The sequence below is a fragment of the Medicago sativa genome, chromosome 1 (assembly GCF_051527215.1).
Source record: "Medicago sativa cultivar Bolivia chromosome 1, Bolivia_mono, whole genome shotgun sequence".
Taxonomy (NCBI): domain Eukaryota; kingdom Viridiplantae; phylum Streptophyta; class Magnoliopsida; order Fabales; family Fabaceae; genus Medicago; species Medicago sativa.
In genome coordinates this window covers 75,547,750-75,567,098 of record NC_140749.1, presented here as the reverse complement: position 1 = coordinate 75,567,098, position 19,349 = coordinate 75,547,750, and the positions used below count along the sequence as shown (strand labels likewise).

The 19,349-nt window shown below is 34.7% G+C and overlaps 3 protein-coding genes across 3 annotated transcripts; 2 read left to right on the top strand and 1 right to left on the bottom strand.

Annotated features, from left to right (window-relative positions):
- The first annotated feature begins 1,601 nt into the window (after window positions 1–1,601).
- ASY3 (asynaptic protein) lies at window positions 1,602–9,377 on the top strand. Its single transcript, XM_085736592.1, has 11 exons — window positions 1,602–1,696; window positions 2,150–2,233; window positions 2,603–4,132; window positions 4,236–4,359; window positions 5,265–5,384; window positions 5,481–5,541; window positions 5,654–5,803; window positions 5,894–5,952; window positions 6,865–6,999; window positions 7,913–8,004; window positions 8,927–9,377. The coding sequence occupies exons 2-11, from the start codon at window positions 2,201–2,203 to the stop codon at window positions 8,990–8,992; spliced, it is 2,370 nt and encodes a 789-aa protein (XP_085592718.1). The 5' UTR covers window positions 1,602–1,696; window positions 2,150–2,200; the 3' UTR covers window positions 8,993–9,377.
- Window positions 9,378–13,546: 4,169 nt separating this feature from the next.
- Window positions 13,547–16,296, top strand: LOC146957442 (pectinesterase-like). The gene is made up of 3 exons (XM_085736586.1): window positions 13,547–14,173; window positions 14,575–14,904; window positions 15,418–16,296. Exons 1-3 carry the CDS (start codon window positions 13,615–13,617, stop codon window positions 16,110–16,112), a joined length of 1,584 nt encoding a protein of 527 aa, XP_085592712.1. The 5' UTR covers window positions 13,547–13,614; the 3' UTR covers window positions 16,113–16,296.
- Window positions 16,297–16,776: 480 nt separating this feature from the next.
- On the bottom strand, window positions 16,777–19,349 carry LOC146957441 (putative pentatricopeptide repeat-containing protein At3g01580). The gene has a single exon (XM_085736582.1). It carries the CDS (start codon window positions 19,314–19,316, stop codon window positions 17,073–17,075), a length of 2,244 nt encoding a protein of 747 aa, XP_085592708.1. The 5' UTR covers window positions 19,317–19,349; the 3' UTR covers window positions 16,777–17,072.

Here is a 19,349-nt window from a genome sequence, read left to right as displayed (position 1 = left end):
AAAGCTTGAATCGTTGAGAATGTTCATGGATTTAATCAAATGAATTAACGAACCACACACAGTCCTTCTATGGAAGCATTGTTGAAGTGAATTAAATGAAAATTTTGGTTAAAGATTGACTTGTTGAATTTAATTTGTGGGTTGAAAAGGGTTTTTGAGAGAAAAGGGTTTGGATTTGAGAAAAACGTGTTTTTTTTATTCTTCAAATATGTGACGAATAAGATGAAAATTTGAGTTGAAGGATGAATATGAAATGAAAATGATGATGTGCACATGTCACGTCACTATTAATAACCACATAAGCATCATTTTAATGAAGTTATACCGAAAATGGCAACAATGCAAACATTGTACGACTCAAATGACCAATTTAAAACTAAAAAGCGTAATGACTAACCCAATACAAATGTTAAACTTAAACTACACTTAGATGCATCTGTTCTAAATTAAATTGAGTTAGTTTGATAATTTACGTTGTATGTTATTTTCTTAAATATACACTTGACTGACAAACACAAAATAACTTATGACTTTTTTTTTTAATAAAAATCTCTAAAAAAATAATTTCTAAATTATCGAATACCAAAATCGTTTACATTGTAATAAGCAACAAACAAGAATTTTCCAACTTGAAATCAAAATTAGTTGTTTTAAAATAAAATTTACATTTTGCTTCTCTAATATCAAATATTTTGGAATCCTAATCGTGATATGAGATGGATTTGATGGCTCAGAGTTTCGGCAGAGATACAACATTTTATCTGGCTTTGTTCACACACCACTCTTCCAACAGATTCCCTTCGGCACTGTTGCAACATGACAGCTACACCAGGTTGCACCCATTACTCACCCCTTATTAAAGTTTGACTTGACTTGGGAAATGGGAGGACAAAGGAATTGTTTCTCCCTAACAGATGCGACATGTTGGGTCAAGCAGACGACATGTTGTACTCCATCGCTCTTATTTCTTGCATGTTTATGGCATGCTTGATGCTGAAGAAATAATAGTATTTTCAAAGAACAACCTTGGCAAATTCATGTTGTGGTGAGATAGACTCAAATATTGCATGATAGGTTAATTATTTTTTACCAACTTGTAGGCTCTAATACATCTATGACCCGAATTGTGGCACGTTGAAAACTACCTTTTGAGGATGTCAAGTTTGCATGTGCATGGCTCTATACTCCTATAAATCTCAGGTGCCTTGCACCACGAAGTTGACACTTTAGTTAACATTCTAAGGGAGCATAATACATACATGTGCTGACTTTACGGTTAAGGATGGTGTCCATTCCGCTTACTCGTTTTACTATAACCTTCCTTTCGATGACTTGTAATCTTTCATTCTAAAAGACAAGCTAACTATCTTGTGAATTTTGTTTTGTGAACACAAAACTTCAATTTATCCCAAAAAAATAAATAACATATAAACTTGAATGTAAGTAAGTACAGGGACATAATCGTCCACGCACACGAAAAGCGAGGCGCAATACGCATCACGCTAACAATATAACTCGAAGTCTGTTTTGCTCTGTTCCCGCCTCTTTATTTTCACAGCTTCGAATCATACATAGCTCACGAAATACACACACGCTTTTTCATACATAAAATCAAATTCACCACTCCATTCAATTTCTCATTCCACCGAAAATTTCAAATCTCTCTCACACTTCACTTCACGAATATCAGAGCAAGGTAACATCGATCTAACTTCGTAACTCTTCTCTCAACACGATTTTCATTTTTTTCATTTTTGAGTTCAGATCAAACTTCAATTTGTTGAGCTGAGATTAGGTTTAATTTTAGTTCCGATTATTCTCTTCAGTTTCTGAATTCTTCATTTCCTCTTTTTTCTAGGGTTTCTTTTTCATGTGTTCAATTATTTACTTCAATTTCGTAGTTTGTTTCGAGTGTGATTCAGCTTAATTTTTTTCTTCGTTTTTTGTTATTCCCTTCAAATGATTTTGCATGATTTTTATTACCTTAAGTTCCGAGGTTGTTATTCACATCTTGCTTTCAAACGGTGGATTTGTTCCTTTGATTCATGAGCGATGAGTTTCTCCCACAATTTTGATTTAAGCTTGATCTGTGGGTTTATTGTGTTTTACACTGAAATTACTTACTAAAATTTGGTTGTTACATTATCAGGTCAGTTAATGGTGCTCTTGCTTAACTGAAATCGCTGGCTGTAAACCAACAATGGATACTGAAGCGCGGAAAATTCTGCACGAAGTAAGTAGAAACCTCGATTTTGCGACTTTTATGAACTGTGGTTTAGTTTGGTCGCTGTGGCTTTTGCATATTTTACTTATGATAGTCTGGAAATTGGTACTAGTACTTTGTTTGATTAGGTTTATTCATTGCTGTTAATTTCTCATTTAAACATTGTTTTGATGATTTCTGGTTTATTCTGTTGCAAATGCACCCTGAGCATTCATAATAGTTGTATGTAAGTGTTAGAAACAAAGGCTGTGTATAGTTTTTTAGTGTCATTTTTTTGAACATTAAAGGCTAGGATTAATTAGGATTTTAGTTGCAGTGTTTCTATTTTTAAGTGAAAAATTATATTAAGATATTCATGGATTTGAACTATATTTTCAGGAGCATATGAATGACTGTCGGAGTATGGGAAGCATTCATCCGTCTAGCCAGTCAAGGAAAATTTCCATAGGAGTTATGGCAGAATCGAAAGCCAGCTCAAGAAGCGGACCTAAGAAAGGGGACGGACCTGTCGTGCCAAATACAGAAAGGGTAACCTCTAAGATGGGAAATATCAACACAGGAGAAAGCAAGGCTGTAGGAGGGACAACAATTTCCGCTAAAGAGAAGCAAATTGGAGGTCCAAAAGCGGTGGAGGGTTCTTGGATGTCTAAATCGCCTACTACAGAGGCAAATCATCAAGCCAACAAAACCGCTAGTTTACTGGTCTCTTCTGGGGGGAAGAAGGATGAGCCTCATGGAAAAGGGTGTGGAGCTGGGGTTCAGTTTTTTTCATATCAAACTTCGAAACTGCCTTCTAATAATTACAAGAAGTTTGATGGCGATACTAGCAGAAGCTCTAGAAAGAAGGGAAAGAAGGATGGGAGTGCTGAAGAAAGGGTAGAGGAATTTACATTTACCACTACACCAAAAGTCTTTGAGACTGATAAAACAAAGGCAGAAGACAAGACACCTAGAACAGAAAACAGTACAGAAAATTTGAGGATGAAGCTATGCCAAATATTGGGGACCACTTCTTCCCCTAAGACTCAGGATTCAGGCTCTCACAATTGTAAGAAGGACAAGGAAAGTTCACCGCTCAAGCCACACTTGAACCAGAAGGGAAATGATTTTGTTAAGAGCAAACAGAATTCAGATACTATAGAAACTGATTCAGAAAGTCCTGACCATACTCGTAAAAGGCCAGTCACTCGTTCTAGGACCAGAAAGAAAGCGTCTTCCCAGAAGCAACAGGGAAAGGATAAAAGTACCATAATTTCCAGAGAGGCAGAGAAGCATCAAGAAAAAAGTATATTGTCTTTTGAAGAAAAAGGGATTGGCGGCCGAGATGCTTTTCCAAATGATGGTTCTTCAGTGTCTTTAAAGAAAAAGAGTCAGGAAAAGAGTTCCAAAATAGGGGGACATAAGCTCTGCTTCACCGAAAGTGATACCACAAATAAACTTCATCAAGACACCTCAAAGACTGATCCACCACTGTATGCAGGGGCCTCATTTTCACTTGGGAATAAAATGGGAGGATTTAGTGGTTTCTTAGCTGATTATCATACAAAAAGCCCCAAGACACAGAAAAAAGACCACAAAAAAGAATTATACCCAACACAAACAGCAAACAATACAGATCAGCGTGTAGAACATGAGGTATCAGAAAACAGAAACCAAGAGTGTAGAACTATTTCTGCTACACAAAATGATGCCAAGTCGCAAGATGAATTTCAAAGTCCTACATTTCAATTTAAGACACCTACTTTGAGCTCTCCTAGCCCAACACCAAAGACACACCAAAAGGCAAATGATGTCAATAGTCCAGCATCAACCGAAAGACCAAGATTTTCTATGAGGACCATGCCTAATTTAAGCACTTTTATGGCTTCGGAGCCAAACTTCACAACAAGGGAACAAGACAAGTCTCATGTATCCTTATTATTCTAGTGTTTCAAGTTGATACTTTTGTGTCTTTTGTCTTTGAACTAAAGATGCCGTGTTTTTGTATTTTGCTTTACTTAATATACTTCAGCATATGAAGGAACAAAAGTATTCTATTCATAGAAAAGAAAAATCTCTGGAGAAAGAGACAGAAGAGCAGGATGGATCATCAGATTCATCATATGAGGAGAGGAACATCCAAGGACGTCGTCAAGGTTTGGCTTGCATCAAATAATATGAATTATCTTGTAGACTCTTAATAAAATTTGCAGTTGATGCATCTCACAGAACTTCTTGTACTTATTTTTTATCAGGCGGTTTTAATATAACTGATTTCTTCTTAAAACTAAACCAAACACATTAGCCTCAGGAAGTATGAACATATATGCCGATGTTTCGTCTCTTGTTTTCTTCTGTTTCCATGCCAAGCCAATCTTGTATGTTCTTCAAAATTCTGAAATATTCATTTCCTAGTAAATATGTTTTCTTAGTAAAAGTTCCAAAAAATAGGCTTTCTAACATGTCTCGCTCATTCTCAAATCATTCTGATGATGCGGATAGGGATGGTTGGTTCTTTGTGCAATGCATGATTGGAAATAATTACTTGGCTAATTATATTATTTTGTTACATGCCACATAGGTCTTTATCAGATTTAGCATGCATCTCATCCTTCATAACCTGTGATTTGAGATTAAGGTGTGCTCTGTCATCACTATTTACTGGTGCTTATAAGGTGTTAAAGTTACCTGCCAGGTTCACAGTTTCTAGGTTCTTGCACCTGTTCAGTTATTATTTTCAAAGGATCATCTTGCAAATTGAAACCCAGGGAAAAAAATCCATTCGTATGGAGTGTTAGTTGTGTAGCTCCCTCCAGTAGATGCGGTTGTAAGCCGTGATGAATGAAAAGACACTGATACTTGTTGGCAGACAACTAAAATTCATCATATATAATTGTTATCTGATTGACACATGCTCTTCTAAAATTCCTCTGTTAGCTTTTAATGCATTTTCTGGTTTAACTTTAGTTGCAATATCAGGGCTATCAGATGTTGTCTTTTTTCCTCCTTTATATATACTATTTGACTTTTCATGACAGAACCATCTTCTGTTCATGTGTAGGTTCTGGAGAAAAGCATACTGCTGAGAGGAAAAGTTTTACACTTAAACCTGTCAAAAGGCTGTGCAAACATAAAGGCATAAAATTTAATGATACAAGCGCAGCTTCAGTGTCTTCAAAAGGTAAAATTTACTCTTTGTACTTGATATTTAATATGTAAATATGCTATCCTGATGTATTTAATCTTCAAACTTCAATTTAATTGTACAAATGATCAGAGATAGAAGAAAGCGATTCGATGGACGAAGCTTCTGAACAGACTCAAGATGGATTTGTCAGGTGTTTTATCTTTTTCTACGATGAACTTAGTTATGTGTAAGAAAAAGTACAAAATACTATACTGATGTTTCAACAATCTTTTTTTAATTGTATGATTTTTGCCGATTGTTAGGGCTGTTGAACTGTTCGCTTTGGAATTGGCCAAACTTAAGAACAAACTGAATTTGATGACTAGTCAGAAATCCTCAGAAATTTTGAAGTCTGTTGCTGAAGACATACATTTCCAGCTGCAGGATGTTCATTCCCAGATTGAAACAGACTTGTACGTATATTAGAATAATGAATTCTTAAACTTACATGTGTTTTTGAACAGACTCAAACATTCATGTGTTTCTGAAAAAAAATGTTTCAGAGGAAAGCTTACAAATCTCAATAAATCAAAGAGAAAACGGATAGAAACAAGATTTGAAGGTAGCAAATTTTCTACTTCACTCTTTGCTTAAATATATTTGTGTTTTTATTTAACTAATATGGTAATTTTGTACAACTTTCTCCTTTTCATATCTCCCTTTTAAATTCTATTTCCAAAACCTTCTGTCTAAGAGGATATCTTTATGAATGATTTTGCACTTAATATTCTTTGGAAAGTTCTGAAACCTCATAATGACTCTGAATAGTTCTCCTTATAAAGGAGAAAAGTAAATGCTTTTAAAGTTCTCAAGATATTATATGCTTTAACAATTTCATTTAATACTTCAAAGTTAAATTCTTAGAATATATTAGGATGAAGGGTGGCTGACTATTTTGAAGAATTCAGCATTATTGTTCTTTTGGCACCTGTTTTGGTTCACTTAATTTGTTTTGGTTTTATTATAAGATATTAGAATAAAAAATTAATTGATTCAAAATTTATCTTGTTTATATTTAAACTGTATAGTTCGGGCTAATTTGCTGATCACAATTGAGAAGTTAATGAAAATACAAGTGCTTGTAAGTTGTAGGTCCAAGACAAATTCAAATATTTCACATCTGTATTTGCAGAAATACCAAGTTTCATGTTAATATGATATTTTATCATAAATGTTTAACAATATCAGGTCCGAAAGCATAGGGAAGAATCTCTCACATCTAAGAATTGTAGTACTGAAAATATCTCCGCATTTGATTTCTCACTTTGCATTTCTACAACTTACTGCATTGTCTATCTATCTATCTATATATATGTATATTGCTTCAGAATTCCATATCCAATATTTTCGTCATGTTTTCCTTTCTTAATAGCATTTGTCATAAGAATATGTTTGTGCATGACTTTCATAGATGTTTTCTTCATCTTCTCTTTCTTACTTTTCTCACCTTCTATTCCTCTTAACAAAAATGTAGACCAGCAGAAACAGCTGAGATTAATCTACGATAGATTCAAGGAAGAGGTTAATCTACACCTACAGGACTGCAGAAGCACTGTAGAAGATCTCGAGGCAGATCAGATAGAGATAAAAGGAGCCCTTGAAAAGCAAAGTATGAAAACTCGGTGCATCTGTGTTACTCTATTTTGTATTTAAAATTAACTTATAATTAAAATCTTACTAAAAGAAGTTTTATTTTCAAAAAAAAAAAAAGTCTTTTGCATATATCTTCAAAATATCAACTCAGATGTTCGAGCGAAAGCGTATACTAAAACTGTTAGAATACTTGCTTTAAATCTTTCTGAATCCTGTTATAAATTAGTAGTTAAGACGAAACTTGAATGACCCGCAGAAATTTTTGTTTGTTAGCTCTGTATTGTATTGTGGCTCAAGTGGTTTAAGGATGTAAGCTCACTTTAGGTGGATACCCACAGTCCATTGGTAGCTTCTGTTTATAGTCATTGCCGTCTCATCTCGTGCTACAGGTTGTGGGACAGAATCAGTCAGTCATTAGTCTGCTATGAAACATTGTTATTTGCATGAACTAAGAATCAACTGAGTTTTTGAGGGGCTAAATCACTGTCTGCTCCCCGAGTCCCCGTTAAGCTGTATTAGGTTATATATGTTTATGACTATCAGAGATGGTATCATATTACTGTATGTAAGATATAAGGTGAGACTTTGAGGGCCAGCCGGAGTGGGCTGGAGGGAGCAAGAGTGGGAGCAGTGCGATTTTTTTCCCTTCCCGTTTTTATGTGTAAATAAAGATTTATATTCTAATCTCTAGAGTCCCTGACACAGTTGACATTCATTTATGTCATCTTCTGTATCACTTCTGTTAATTATCAGTTTTCGTTGTAATATTTTGATCAGCAACCACTTCAGCTTTAACTCAATAAGGGATTGGTATTTGGTAGATTTCTTGCATCTAATCTCTGGTTAAGGGCAGCAAAATTACCATTTGCATTATTGGCAAGTATTATCTAGGTTGTGATCTAGTTTTGAATATATCCTATGTATTGTAGGAGTAGCACATAAAAAGCTTATATCACAAGTTGAAGAATCAGTGGATGTCCAACTCAATGATGCTCAAAAGAAAATTACATCCACACAGCAGGCAAGTATTTGTTAGATGTAGTAACTATGTACACCAGCACTGGGTTTTCAATGTCTTTTTTTTTTTTTTTTTTTTTTTATGTGTTTATCTGAATAAATTAATGGTTAGTCATCAACCAATGGCTCAATTCTAGGATTACTAGTGTGCTGATGTATTGTAGTATTATACCACACTATTGTGTTAAATTATACTTGATTCATTGACTGCAAGACCACTGAAGGCCGACTTCAGTGACAGAAGCCAGAAAAAAAAATGCTAATCCAGTTATTTAGACTGAACTTGTTAAGCTTAACAAAGACATCATAAAATTTGTGTCATGCTTTCTAGATTTGACATTTATTGAGTAAACAATTCATTTTAAGAAGAAAATGTTGCTATTTATTATGTACTTATAGGGTTGACTTTATCCCCATCAACACCTGAGATTCTTTACTATTCCTTTCAAAGTAAGACACCCTTTTAGAAAAGTCAAATCTAACTTTTCTGTTAGCTGCCTCTTCATGTGTTTCCTTTGCATCATTTACTGAACTTTGAATTTGATATTACTGGTCCAGCCAGTTGTTCCTTACTACCTCCGTCCCAATTTAATTGACACAATTTTGTTTTTCACACATATTAAGAAAAATGTATAAATAAAGGGGAAAGTGGAATATATTGTATTGGGAATGATAAAAGTAGTATTATTTAGTGTTATATTGTATTGGGAATGATGAAAGTTGTATTGAAAATTGAAATGGGTCAGTTATTTTGGGACACTTTTTTTTAGAAAATGTGTCAGTTATTCCGGGACGGAGGGAGTATGTGTTTCCCATTTCAGTTCCCCTTTTTTTTTTTTTTTTTATATATTGTTAACTATCATTGTAAATGAAGACACATAGCATTGTGTATCGCGTAGAACTGATTTTATCCTCATTGACTGCAGATGGCAAGAGGAAAACTACTACAACTGAAGCAAGTTATAACGATGTGTTTGAAAGAGGGTATCTAAATGGACGTGATTTCTGATGATTCCTTACAAGTTACAAACTTTGCTTATAAGTAAGCGCCCATTGATTTTCTCCATATTCTTGGCACTGGTACCATTAGAGTTTTCCACGTACTTAATATTATCCCCCAACCCCTTTTTAAGTGAAGCTACTTACAAAGGCACTTTTGTATTGATTTGGCCGAGTTCCAGTCTCCAATCCTGGATTTATTATTCGTTATTTGCAGGGGAAAGATTAGAAACATCTCATTTGTTCGAAGGGAAATTGCCAATTTTTTTTAAACTGGTGTCATGTTAAGAACGTCCTATGGAATTGTTTACTGTTATTATGTTAGAGATGCACAGACCCACTGTTAGTATGTCTTGCTTTGGCGTTTGTCAAACTCAATCCCACTTTAATCTTTTCTTTAGGTAATGTTTTAAACTAAATTTGATTATTTTTTGTTGGAATTAATTGACAGTAAGGTGATTAGTAGTGAAGCAATGGCAGTATGTGTGAGTTTTTTCTCTTTAGGCAGAGCAGTTGAATGTGAGCTTGGGGTTTAAAATATTGTAGACTTGTAGTACTCATTTAGTTTTTATTTTTGATAAATAAGGTAGTGGTCTTTAAACTATAAATCTATCTAAACACGAACGGTGTTAATGAAAATATTAATTTAAATTCAAATTTTAGCTAAATTCATTTATTTTTTGCAGCAGATTCTTTTTAGAAAAATAATTAAGTTTGTGTGCTGAACAAGGTATTCACAAACAGCTCATGCAACTATACAAATTAGGATTGCATGCGGTTGAATTCAAGAACATTGCGTTTATGCTAAACTACCGAAATTAAAAGTGAAAAATGGTTTAAATAAAAATACAAAAAGGGAGTGGCTTAAAAGCCTAAAATCAATACAAGAAGTAGGGGCGTGGCTCAACGAGGCCTCCCTCACCCATCAGAACCAATCTTCTGGTAGGTTTTTTTCCTCACAAACTCCATATTCTTGACGTAATAATTAATAACTCTGTTTTCCCAAATGAAGTAAAAAACGAAAAAAAAAAAAAAACAGAAAGTTTTTCAGGAGAGCAACCAAGTCAGGAAATATTTGTGGAATGAATGTTCTCTTTCATTTGACAACCTCATAAGTTGGTATCTAACTTCCAATTCCATCATATATAAGTGACAACTAGGGTCACAAGAATTTTGTGGGCACTGCGACAATACCCAAGTTTTAACATACCATTATTACCATGTATCTTTTTTTTTTTTGTGGTGGCCGGGATTCGAACCCCAGACCTTGCATATTTTATGCATTGTCCATACCAACTGAGTTAAGGTCACGAGGACTTATTACCATGTATCTGAGCAGTGAGGAGAGTCACATGGGATATTATTAATTTCCCAAAAAACTCAGCTTTTAGTGATCACCTCTTCCCTCATCACATCATATTTAGGCTCAAGTAAAAGTGGCCTCTTCTACTTCTAATTTCTATCCTCTCTCATACTTGCATGTCAATTACACTTCACGTGCTAGTTTCATGGTAATAGTTTAGCATTATAATTTCAAGAGTTCGAATTTCTTGATGTAAAATGGTCATTAATGTTTAATTAATACTTGGATGTCAATTGCTTTAAACTATGGGAGACATCTGTTTTTTGCTTCCCAATCTATTTTTGATTTATCAATCAGTTATTTTGCTTCTCCTTTGCATGGCATCAATGATATGTTTGATTTCCCTAACAAAGTCTCAGTCACATGCCTATTTTTCAGAATTTTGCTCTCCACCCAGCACATTTTGCTCGTACCCTGCAGCCATACCCAAAATGCCCCTGCGCTAGTTAACTTGCGCAAGTGTAAATTAATGCGCATGTTAAGTTACGTGGCGCAAGTTAAGTGGCGCAAGGCTACTTTTTTTTTAAATTTATTTACTATTTTCAAATTATGTTATTAACTTTATTCAAAATTATTTTGTTTATATTAATCTAAATTATTTTCTTAACTTTATTCTAAATTATTTTATTAACTTTATTTTGAAATTATTTTGTTTACATTAATCTAAATTATTTTCTTAACTTTATTCTAAATTATTGATTCGATATTATTCTTTAAATAAATACAAATATAAATAAAGGTAAATACAACATTAGAAACTAAAAGCAAATATAAAATAAAGGAACAAAATTGAGGCATAAATAATATCTCATTTTATTAATAATTCATACATTACAATAATTCATACAATAAGTTTGAACTTATTCACTATATCTACTTATTTTCTCCTTGGGGTAAAAAGTAATCAATCTCCATGGGGTAAAATAGTGAGCAGCCTTCTTGGGGAAAATACATCATCAACCATTGGGCTAAATTTAAATCTGGTTTTTTTTTACCACAAGAAGTTCTTTTTACCCACGGTAAAAAGTTTCTGCGGTTAAAAAAGCAGGTTTAAAATTATCCCACGGGTCAATCACTTCCCCAAGTCCGCTACTCACTATTTTACCCCGACGAAAATTGATCACTTTTTACCCCAAAGAGAATATTGAAAAGAAAAAAAAGAAAGAAGAGAAACAGAGGGAGAGAGTGAGGAGGGGGAGAAAGTAATATGGTGTGAGGAATTAGGGAAGTATGGAGGGGTATTTATAGGTAGAAATGGGAGCCTAGGTTGTAACTACCATAAATGTGGTAAAAAAAACGTGTAAAGTTTGTTAAAAACGTGTGGATTGAAGGTTGAAAACCTGACCACCGTCCAAAAAACGTGTGTTCTTGAGGACAGACCACCGACCAACGTGCGTGAGTTAACTCGCGCATAGGCCAGTGGTGCGTGACTTAAGTCACGCATTGCTTACAACGTGCGTTAGTTAAGTCACGCTGCGTGACTTAACTAACGCAAGGGTATATTTGGAAGTAATGACGCGAGCAAAATGTGCTTGGTGGAGAGCAAAATTCTATTTTTCATGCACCTTTCATTCCTATAGTTTGGACATCCTTCTATACAAGCTTCTGCCCAGTTGAGTAATCCAAACTCTAAGTCCACTGATCAAATAGAGTTGTGTTATTTGAACATCTATTTATTTGACAATCTAATGGACAATCATATTTTTACAAAGAAATGTATGCATTGGCACGAAAACCAAAGCGAGAGAAAAAGAAAGTAAAAATATAATGTGAGTACGAGAGAGAAAGTTGTTATAAAAATTGTTATAAAATAGTTGTACAAATATCATTTCTCAATCGAATATATCACAATGACTATCTGAATATACAGTAGAGAATTCCTAAAAAAAAAAAAAAGAATATACAGTAGAGAAAAATTGGGTCAATAACAGTTTTTTCCTTTCCATTTGTCGTCCAGTAGGTGCCATGTATGCATTGACCCGTGTAAAATTGGTTTGGGGGCCAAAACTGCAAAATGGGCAAGATTTAGGAGGCTGGGTTGTTATTGTTTTTTTTAGAGGATCGAAATCGCAAGTTCGTGATACTTAGAGGGCCAAAACTGCTATTAAACCTTTTTAAAATTAGAGAATTCGTGGAATTTCAAATTCCCTTGAATTTTGAATTCTCCCATCTACACAAACTAACAGATTTGGAAATAACCTTACCATAGACAGAGAGAATTTCCAATTCAATATGCATAGTTTGCATGGAGAATGCACTTAGTGATAAACACACGAAGTTCCTAAGTGTAATTTTCTTTTTTTAAATTACCATGTTATTGGTACGAAGTTTCCACCTTCGTGTTTAACGGTTTTGTTAATCTCTATTGGGGAATCTCTGAAGAACACAAGGTGAGTTCTTTTCTTCCAACTATATATTTTTTTCATAGGCAGGAGCCATGGATCAAACCTCTAACCATGTGCTTAAGGAGTCCCAATTCTTTACCACTTGAACTATAGTTGATTACTAACTGTAATTTTCATTGTAGGCAGAAAGGAAAAAGTAACAAATTCGGCAGAAAATAAAGTTTCAACATCACACAGGAGACTAAGAACAGGAATTAAAATACAAAAATTGAAATACTATATTAAAATTTAGGAAAAAGTCAATTCTGTAACCATGTATTAAAAATAAGAATTACCAAGTACCCTTAATTTTCAACATTTGTTTAATAACTTATAAACAGCCACACAATGTGTACTGTGTACAAAGTATGACATAACCAAGCCACATTATGCATGCATGTGAATCAAGCACAAAACTAAAGCAAACTCGGCATTCTCATCAAAACATTAATTTATTTATATATAGTCATAGCCCCACTTAATGCATTAAAAAGTAAGCTTAAGAATGTTTCTATGTGAAGCTACATTAGGACACTTGTTTTTCTTGCAATAACAAGTAATTAGGCTCCAACTTTCTGAATTATTAAGTAAAACCATTTTTTCCTACTAGATAAGATTTTATTCCTATTTAATTAATTATCACTTGTAATTGAATCCATAGTTTGTATCTGTGTCATTCTTCATCATCACTTTCAATTCATTCCACACGTTTCTACCATTACATTCTACCTACAAAAAATTATGTATATATATGCACATACAGCTTAATTCTCATAAGTCAAAATCAAAAACAAGTCAACAAAAGCATCATCTATACACACATTTGTTATATGTAACACAAACTCTTCAATTATTCTACAATTGAAATATGGCAATCATTGGAAAAACATTGTTCATGCTCTTTTTCTTATCTTCAATTTTCTCAATAGCCTCATCAAGAAAAGGACCTTCCTCAAGCAACATAGATTGGTGGTGCAATTTAACACCACATCCTAAGCCATGCAAACAATACACAACACAAATGAACAATCATTTCAAAATCAAACATAGAGTTGAATTCAGGGAAATGCTTGTTCAATTAGCCTTAAAAGAAGCTCTTACCATGCAAAAAGAAGCACAAGAAAATTCTCAACAACAACAAAACTCATCCGTGCATAAAACGGTTCATGGTGATTGTTTGAAGCTATTTGAAATCACAATTTTTCATCTCAACCGTACACTTGAAGGCTTAAATAATGCAAGCAAAAATTGTTCACCAAATGATGTACAAACATGGCTCACAACTTCTCTCACAAATATCGAAACATGTAAAAGTGGAGCTTTAGAACTCAATGCTCAAGATTTCAATTTCATTATGCAAACCAATGTTATTGAGATGATAAGGAACATCTTAGCCATCAATATGCATTTCTTGAAACATAACAAAGGTAATAACAATTCTTTTATATTTTTCTCTTTAAAATATTAAGTATTGTCTCCGCTAAAAATTATTGAATAACTTTATTTATAAGGAATGAAATGCGGGTGTGAAAGATAAATTATCGAATGTTTATTTGGTCACATACATAAAAATAAATTATCGAATGTTAATAGGGTTGAACATGAAGAGGAAAAAAAAGTTGTAAAATAGGAAGACACGGGAGCAATTATATATACTTTGTAGATGTTGAAGTATATATCTTCAATTTTTTAGGTATATAATGATAAAATTTTGTATTCTCCAAATTATTAGTTAATGATAATATTGATGTCATCATACCATATAAATATGTATAGTTATAACTTATATGGTCATGCTAATATAAGCTTCTGGTTCTGTCACTTGCAGAAACAGAAGAAGGGTCATTTCCAAATTGGTTTTCAATGCATGAAAGGAAGCTTTTGCAATCTAAGTCTTCAGTAAAGTTCAATCTTGTGGTGGCAAAAGATGGTTCTGGACAGTACAAGACTGTGCAAGCTGCTTTAAACGCTGCTGCTAAGAGAAAATATAAGACAAGGTTTGTGATACATGTTAAGAAAGGTGTTTATAAAGAGAACATTGAGGTTGCTGTTCACAATGACAACATTATGCTGATTGGTGACGGAATGCAAAATACCATAATAACAAGTTCTAGAAGTGTTCAAGGTGGTTATACCACTTATAGCTCTGCAACAGCAGGTGAGTTATATTTCATTTCCTGTTTTATGTTCTTGTTATAAGAGTCACTACTAGAAAAAGTTGAACTAATAACGAAAGTTGGCGACTCTAGTAGGCGGAGATGGAATAGTGATGAATTTAATGTTTTTTCAATCTCCAAATTTTCTTCACTGATTTAGTTTTTTCTAGGTGTCTTTGTGTACAAGTAAATTTCATGCACCTACTATTGAACATGAAAGATGCGCGGAAAAAAATTGAGTGAAAATCTACAATCATTAAATGAGCTTTTGAAACTTAATTTTAAAGCCCTAATTAAATCAGTGTTTAAAATTATTTGCCACGGAAATGGTGCTCTTATATATCAGAGGTATATATGATATTCATAGTCGTCTAATGGCTTTCTTGCAACTTATATAGTAAGGACGCTTTAGATTGAAGGTGTATTTGTGTATCCAACATGTGTCATTGTCCAACAACGATTGTGATTTATAGTTTCTAATAGTTACATATTTCTCTTGAATCTTTTAAATCCAGGCATTGATGGACTTCATTTCATTGCACGTGACATAACCTTCCAAAATACTGCTGGTCCTCACAAAGGTCAAGCTGTGGCGCTCCGATCAGCCTCAGATCTCTCTGTCTTCTACCGGTGTGCTATATCGGGCTATCAAGACACTCTGATGGCTCATGCACAACGTCAATTCTACCGACAATGCTTCATCTATGGCACCGTAGACTTCATCTTTGGCAACGCTGCAGTGGTATTCCAAAATTGTAACATTTTTGCAAGAAAGCCTTTGGATGGCCAAGCTAACATGATCACTGCCCAAGGTCGTGGTGACCCATTCCAAAACACTGGAATTTCATTCCACAATTGTCAAATTAGGGCTGCATCAGATCTAAAGCCTATTGTTGATAAGTACAAAACCTTCTTGGGCAGGCCATGGCAACAATACTCAAGAGTCATGGTGATGAAAACTTTTATGGACACTTTAGTGAGCCCCCTAGGTTGGTCTCCATGGGGTGACACTGATTTTGCTCAAGACACATTGTATTATGGAGAGTATGAGAATTATGGACCTGGTTCATCAACAGCAAATAGAGTAAAATGGCCTGGTTATCATGTGACAACAAACCCAAATGAAGCATCAAAGTTTACGGTTGCTGGACTCCTTGCTGGACCAACATGGTTGGCTAGCACTACTGTGCCATTTACATCTGGTCTTTGATCATTTATGTTGTGCTATAGCTATTTCTTCATTGCCTCAATTATTGTACTCAACTCTTTGTAATTAAATTCATTGTAATTCTTGTAAGAGCATGCTCATATTCTTTTGTACACTGCGAGAGATATTATTTTTCATATTCATATACTCATAAAAAATATTATTCATATTAACATTATCGTTGCACAATCATACCTTGAGTTTGAGGAAGCTATTAAGAATAATGATAGTTGGTAGTTTAATAATTAGTTCGATTATTGGTTAAGTGTGAAATACAAAATTAGTTAGAGTTTAATAATTAGTTCGATTATTGGTTAAGTGTGAAATTCATATGGGCCAGACAGTTAACATATTCTTTCATGGATAATGATAATGCTATATCCCTTGTGCTTTACGTGCCTTATTCAAATGATTATGTTTTGCAGGGAACAAACTAAAAAACTTCCCAACATTGAGTTTGGTGGACGGATTGATTAGGCAGACATTGGAGAATGAACATTGGGACATGATTCTAAATAGGATCACACATCGGTAGCCATGCTTACTCATTACTCAAACATTCTGAACTGCCATTTTTCCAGTCTTAATGAATATTGGTTTGTTCCCAAAGATCAGTAGGGAAAAGGTACGGTAGTGATATAGATGTGTGGGGTTACGACATTGTAGTGATATGTTGAGCAGAAACTTTAGTAAACATTCATAGCAGCTTCTTATCACAGTTCAATTTTAACTTTTGACCGGCTTTGGTCAGGTAAATAAGTGGATGTATATGCTTACATCATAATGATCTAATGCAGAATTTTTGTCGAATATGATCAGCTTCTATTTTATTTTCTTCAACATTTTTATGAATCACTGAACCCTGAAGGGAGCACTTCAACAATGTATTGCCCTTTTGGCAGCTTTAACTTGAATCACTGAAGTTTATATTATATATCAATGGTAATATTCAAGGATTTCATTTTAAGTTAAAATTGGGTCATTAACATGGGAACAAAATCCCAGATTAGCCTGCATATAATCTTCATTTTTCATCACCAAGAATAAGCTATCCAGAGTTTCTTCAATCCTAGCAAGTTCTGAATGAAAGGTACTCGTAGCATGGAAGACAAAAATGCTGTGGCCCACCTGAATCCAGCTACTTCCTGGTTTTTTCTCCAACCCTTTATCCTTTATCAAACTTCTCACTTTTGACATGTCTTCCCATCGTTTCCCAGAGGCATATAAATTTGATAGAAGAACATAGTGGCCTGAATCCTTAGTATTTAATTGGAAAATATGCTCTGCAATGAGCTGATCAGCTAGTTCCACTTTGTTGTGAAGTCGGCATGCACCAAGTAAACTTCCCAAAACATTGGCATCTGGTGTCACGGGCATGCTTGTGATGAACTTGTATGCACCATCAAGATCTCCTGTTCTTCCAATGAGATCCACCATACACGAGTAGTGCTCCATATCTGGCTTAATACCATATTCATTAATCATTGAATTATACAACAGCCAACCTCTGTCGACAAGACCTGCATGACTACACGCGGATAACAGCGAAATAAAAGTGACTTTATTTGGTTTTATTCCTGCTTCCTTCATTTGCTCGTAAAATTCGACACCCTTTTCTCCTAGGCCATGAGCACCACAAGCAGATATCATAGTATTATATGTTATGGTATTCTTTACCATCATCTGATTAAAGACCTTCACTCCGAGTTCTAGAAATCCACATTTGCTGTACATATCTATTAGAGAATTGCCAACAGAAACATTTAATCCCAGACCACTTCTGGTTGCATAACAATGGATTTCCTTTCCTTGTCTAAGAGCTCCTATTTGAGTGCATATAGGAAGAACACTCACTAAAGTTATATGATTCGGCCTATTTTCTGCTATCCAAATTTCTCTAAAGGCAAAAAATGCTGACTGAAAATCACCAACTAGATTATACCCAACAATTAGTGAATTCCATACCATGATATCCTTATCTAACATGTTCCTAAACATTGACTCCGCTTCCCTGATTGATCCACAATTAGCATACATATCGATCAATGCGCTTCCTACAACTACATCTGATAAAAGTCCTTGTTTGAGAATGAAGTTATGCATCTCCTTCCCTCGTTTCAATAACTTGAGTTTTCCCAAAGCAGGAAGAACACTAGTAACAACAATCTCATTAGTTGTTAAACCCATATTCACCATTCTAACATACAGTTCAAAACTCTCTTTATACATGCCATTTTGTGAGTAGCCAGCAATCAAAGTACTCCAAGAAACAATATCCCTACAAATCATATAACTAAATACACGACGAGCCTCATCTAGATAACCACATTTACAATACATATCAATGATAGCATTTGAAACATACAAATCCCCGTCAAAACCACTCCTCAACGCACAACCTTGCATTGCCATTCCCAATTTCAAACCCTCCATTAATCTCCCACAAACTGGCAACACAGACGCCACAATAACCGAATCAGCCTTCAAACCTTCCAATCTCATCTTCCTAAACAACGAAACCGCTTCATCCCACTCACCATTCCACATATTCCCACAAATCAACGCAGTCCAAGTCGCCAAATCTCTAACATTCATTTCATCAAACACCTTACGCGCATCTTCCAAATTCCCACATTTCACAAACATATCAATCAAAGCACACTGAACAAAAAGATTAGCCTTTTCCTCATTAATCAGAATATTATGATAAACCCATCTTCCAATTTCAAGAGAATGCAAAGAAGAACAAGCTTTTAGCACAAGTGGGTATGTGTAGTTATCTGGGGTAAAACCATGTCTAAGCATGGAGTGATAAAACTGAATGGAAAGAGTAAAGTGGTTAGAAGCAATAAGAGCTCTGAGAATTGCGTTCCAAGCAAGGTTGGATTTGTGGGGGAGTTGATTGAAGGAGAGAAAAGCGTAATGGTGGGAACCGAAGTTGACGTAAGCATTGACGAGGTGTGAGGAAAGAGGAGTGTGTGGAGAAGATGGGTGGAAGAAACCATGGATGAGGAGAAGAGCGTGGAGTTTTTTGGTTTGGAGAAGATTGGGTGGAGATTTGAGGTGATGGAGGAAGGTGGTGAAGGGAATGGGAAGAGAGTGTTTTTGACGTGTGAATGTGGTAAGGTAAGGATTGAGATTGGGATTGCGAAATAGCAAATTGGAGAAGGATATCATCGGCATTGGCAATGGCAATGGCAATGGCATTACCCATTCCCCTAACTTCTCATGCAAGTTTTG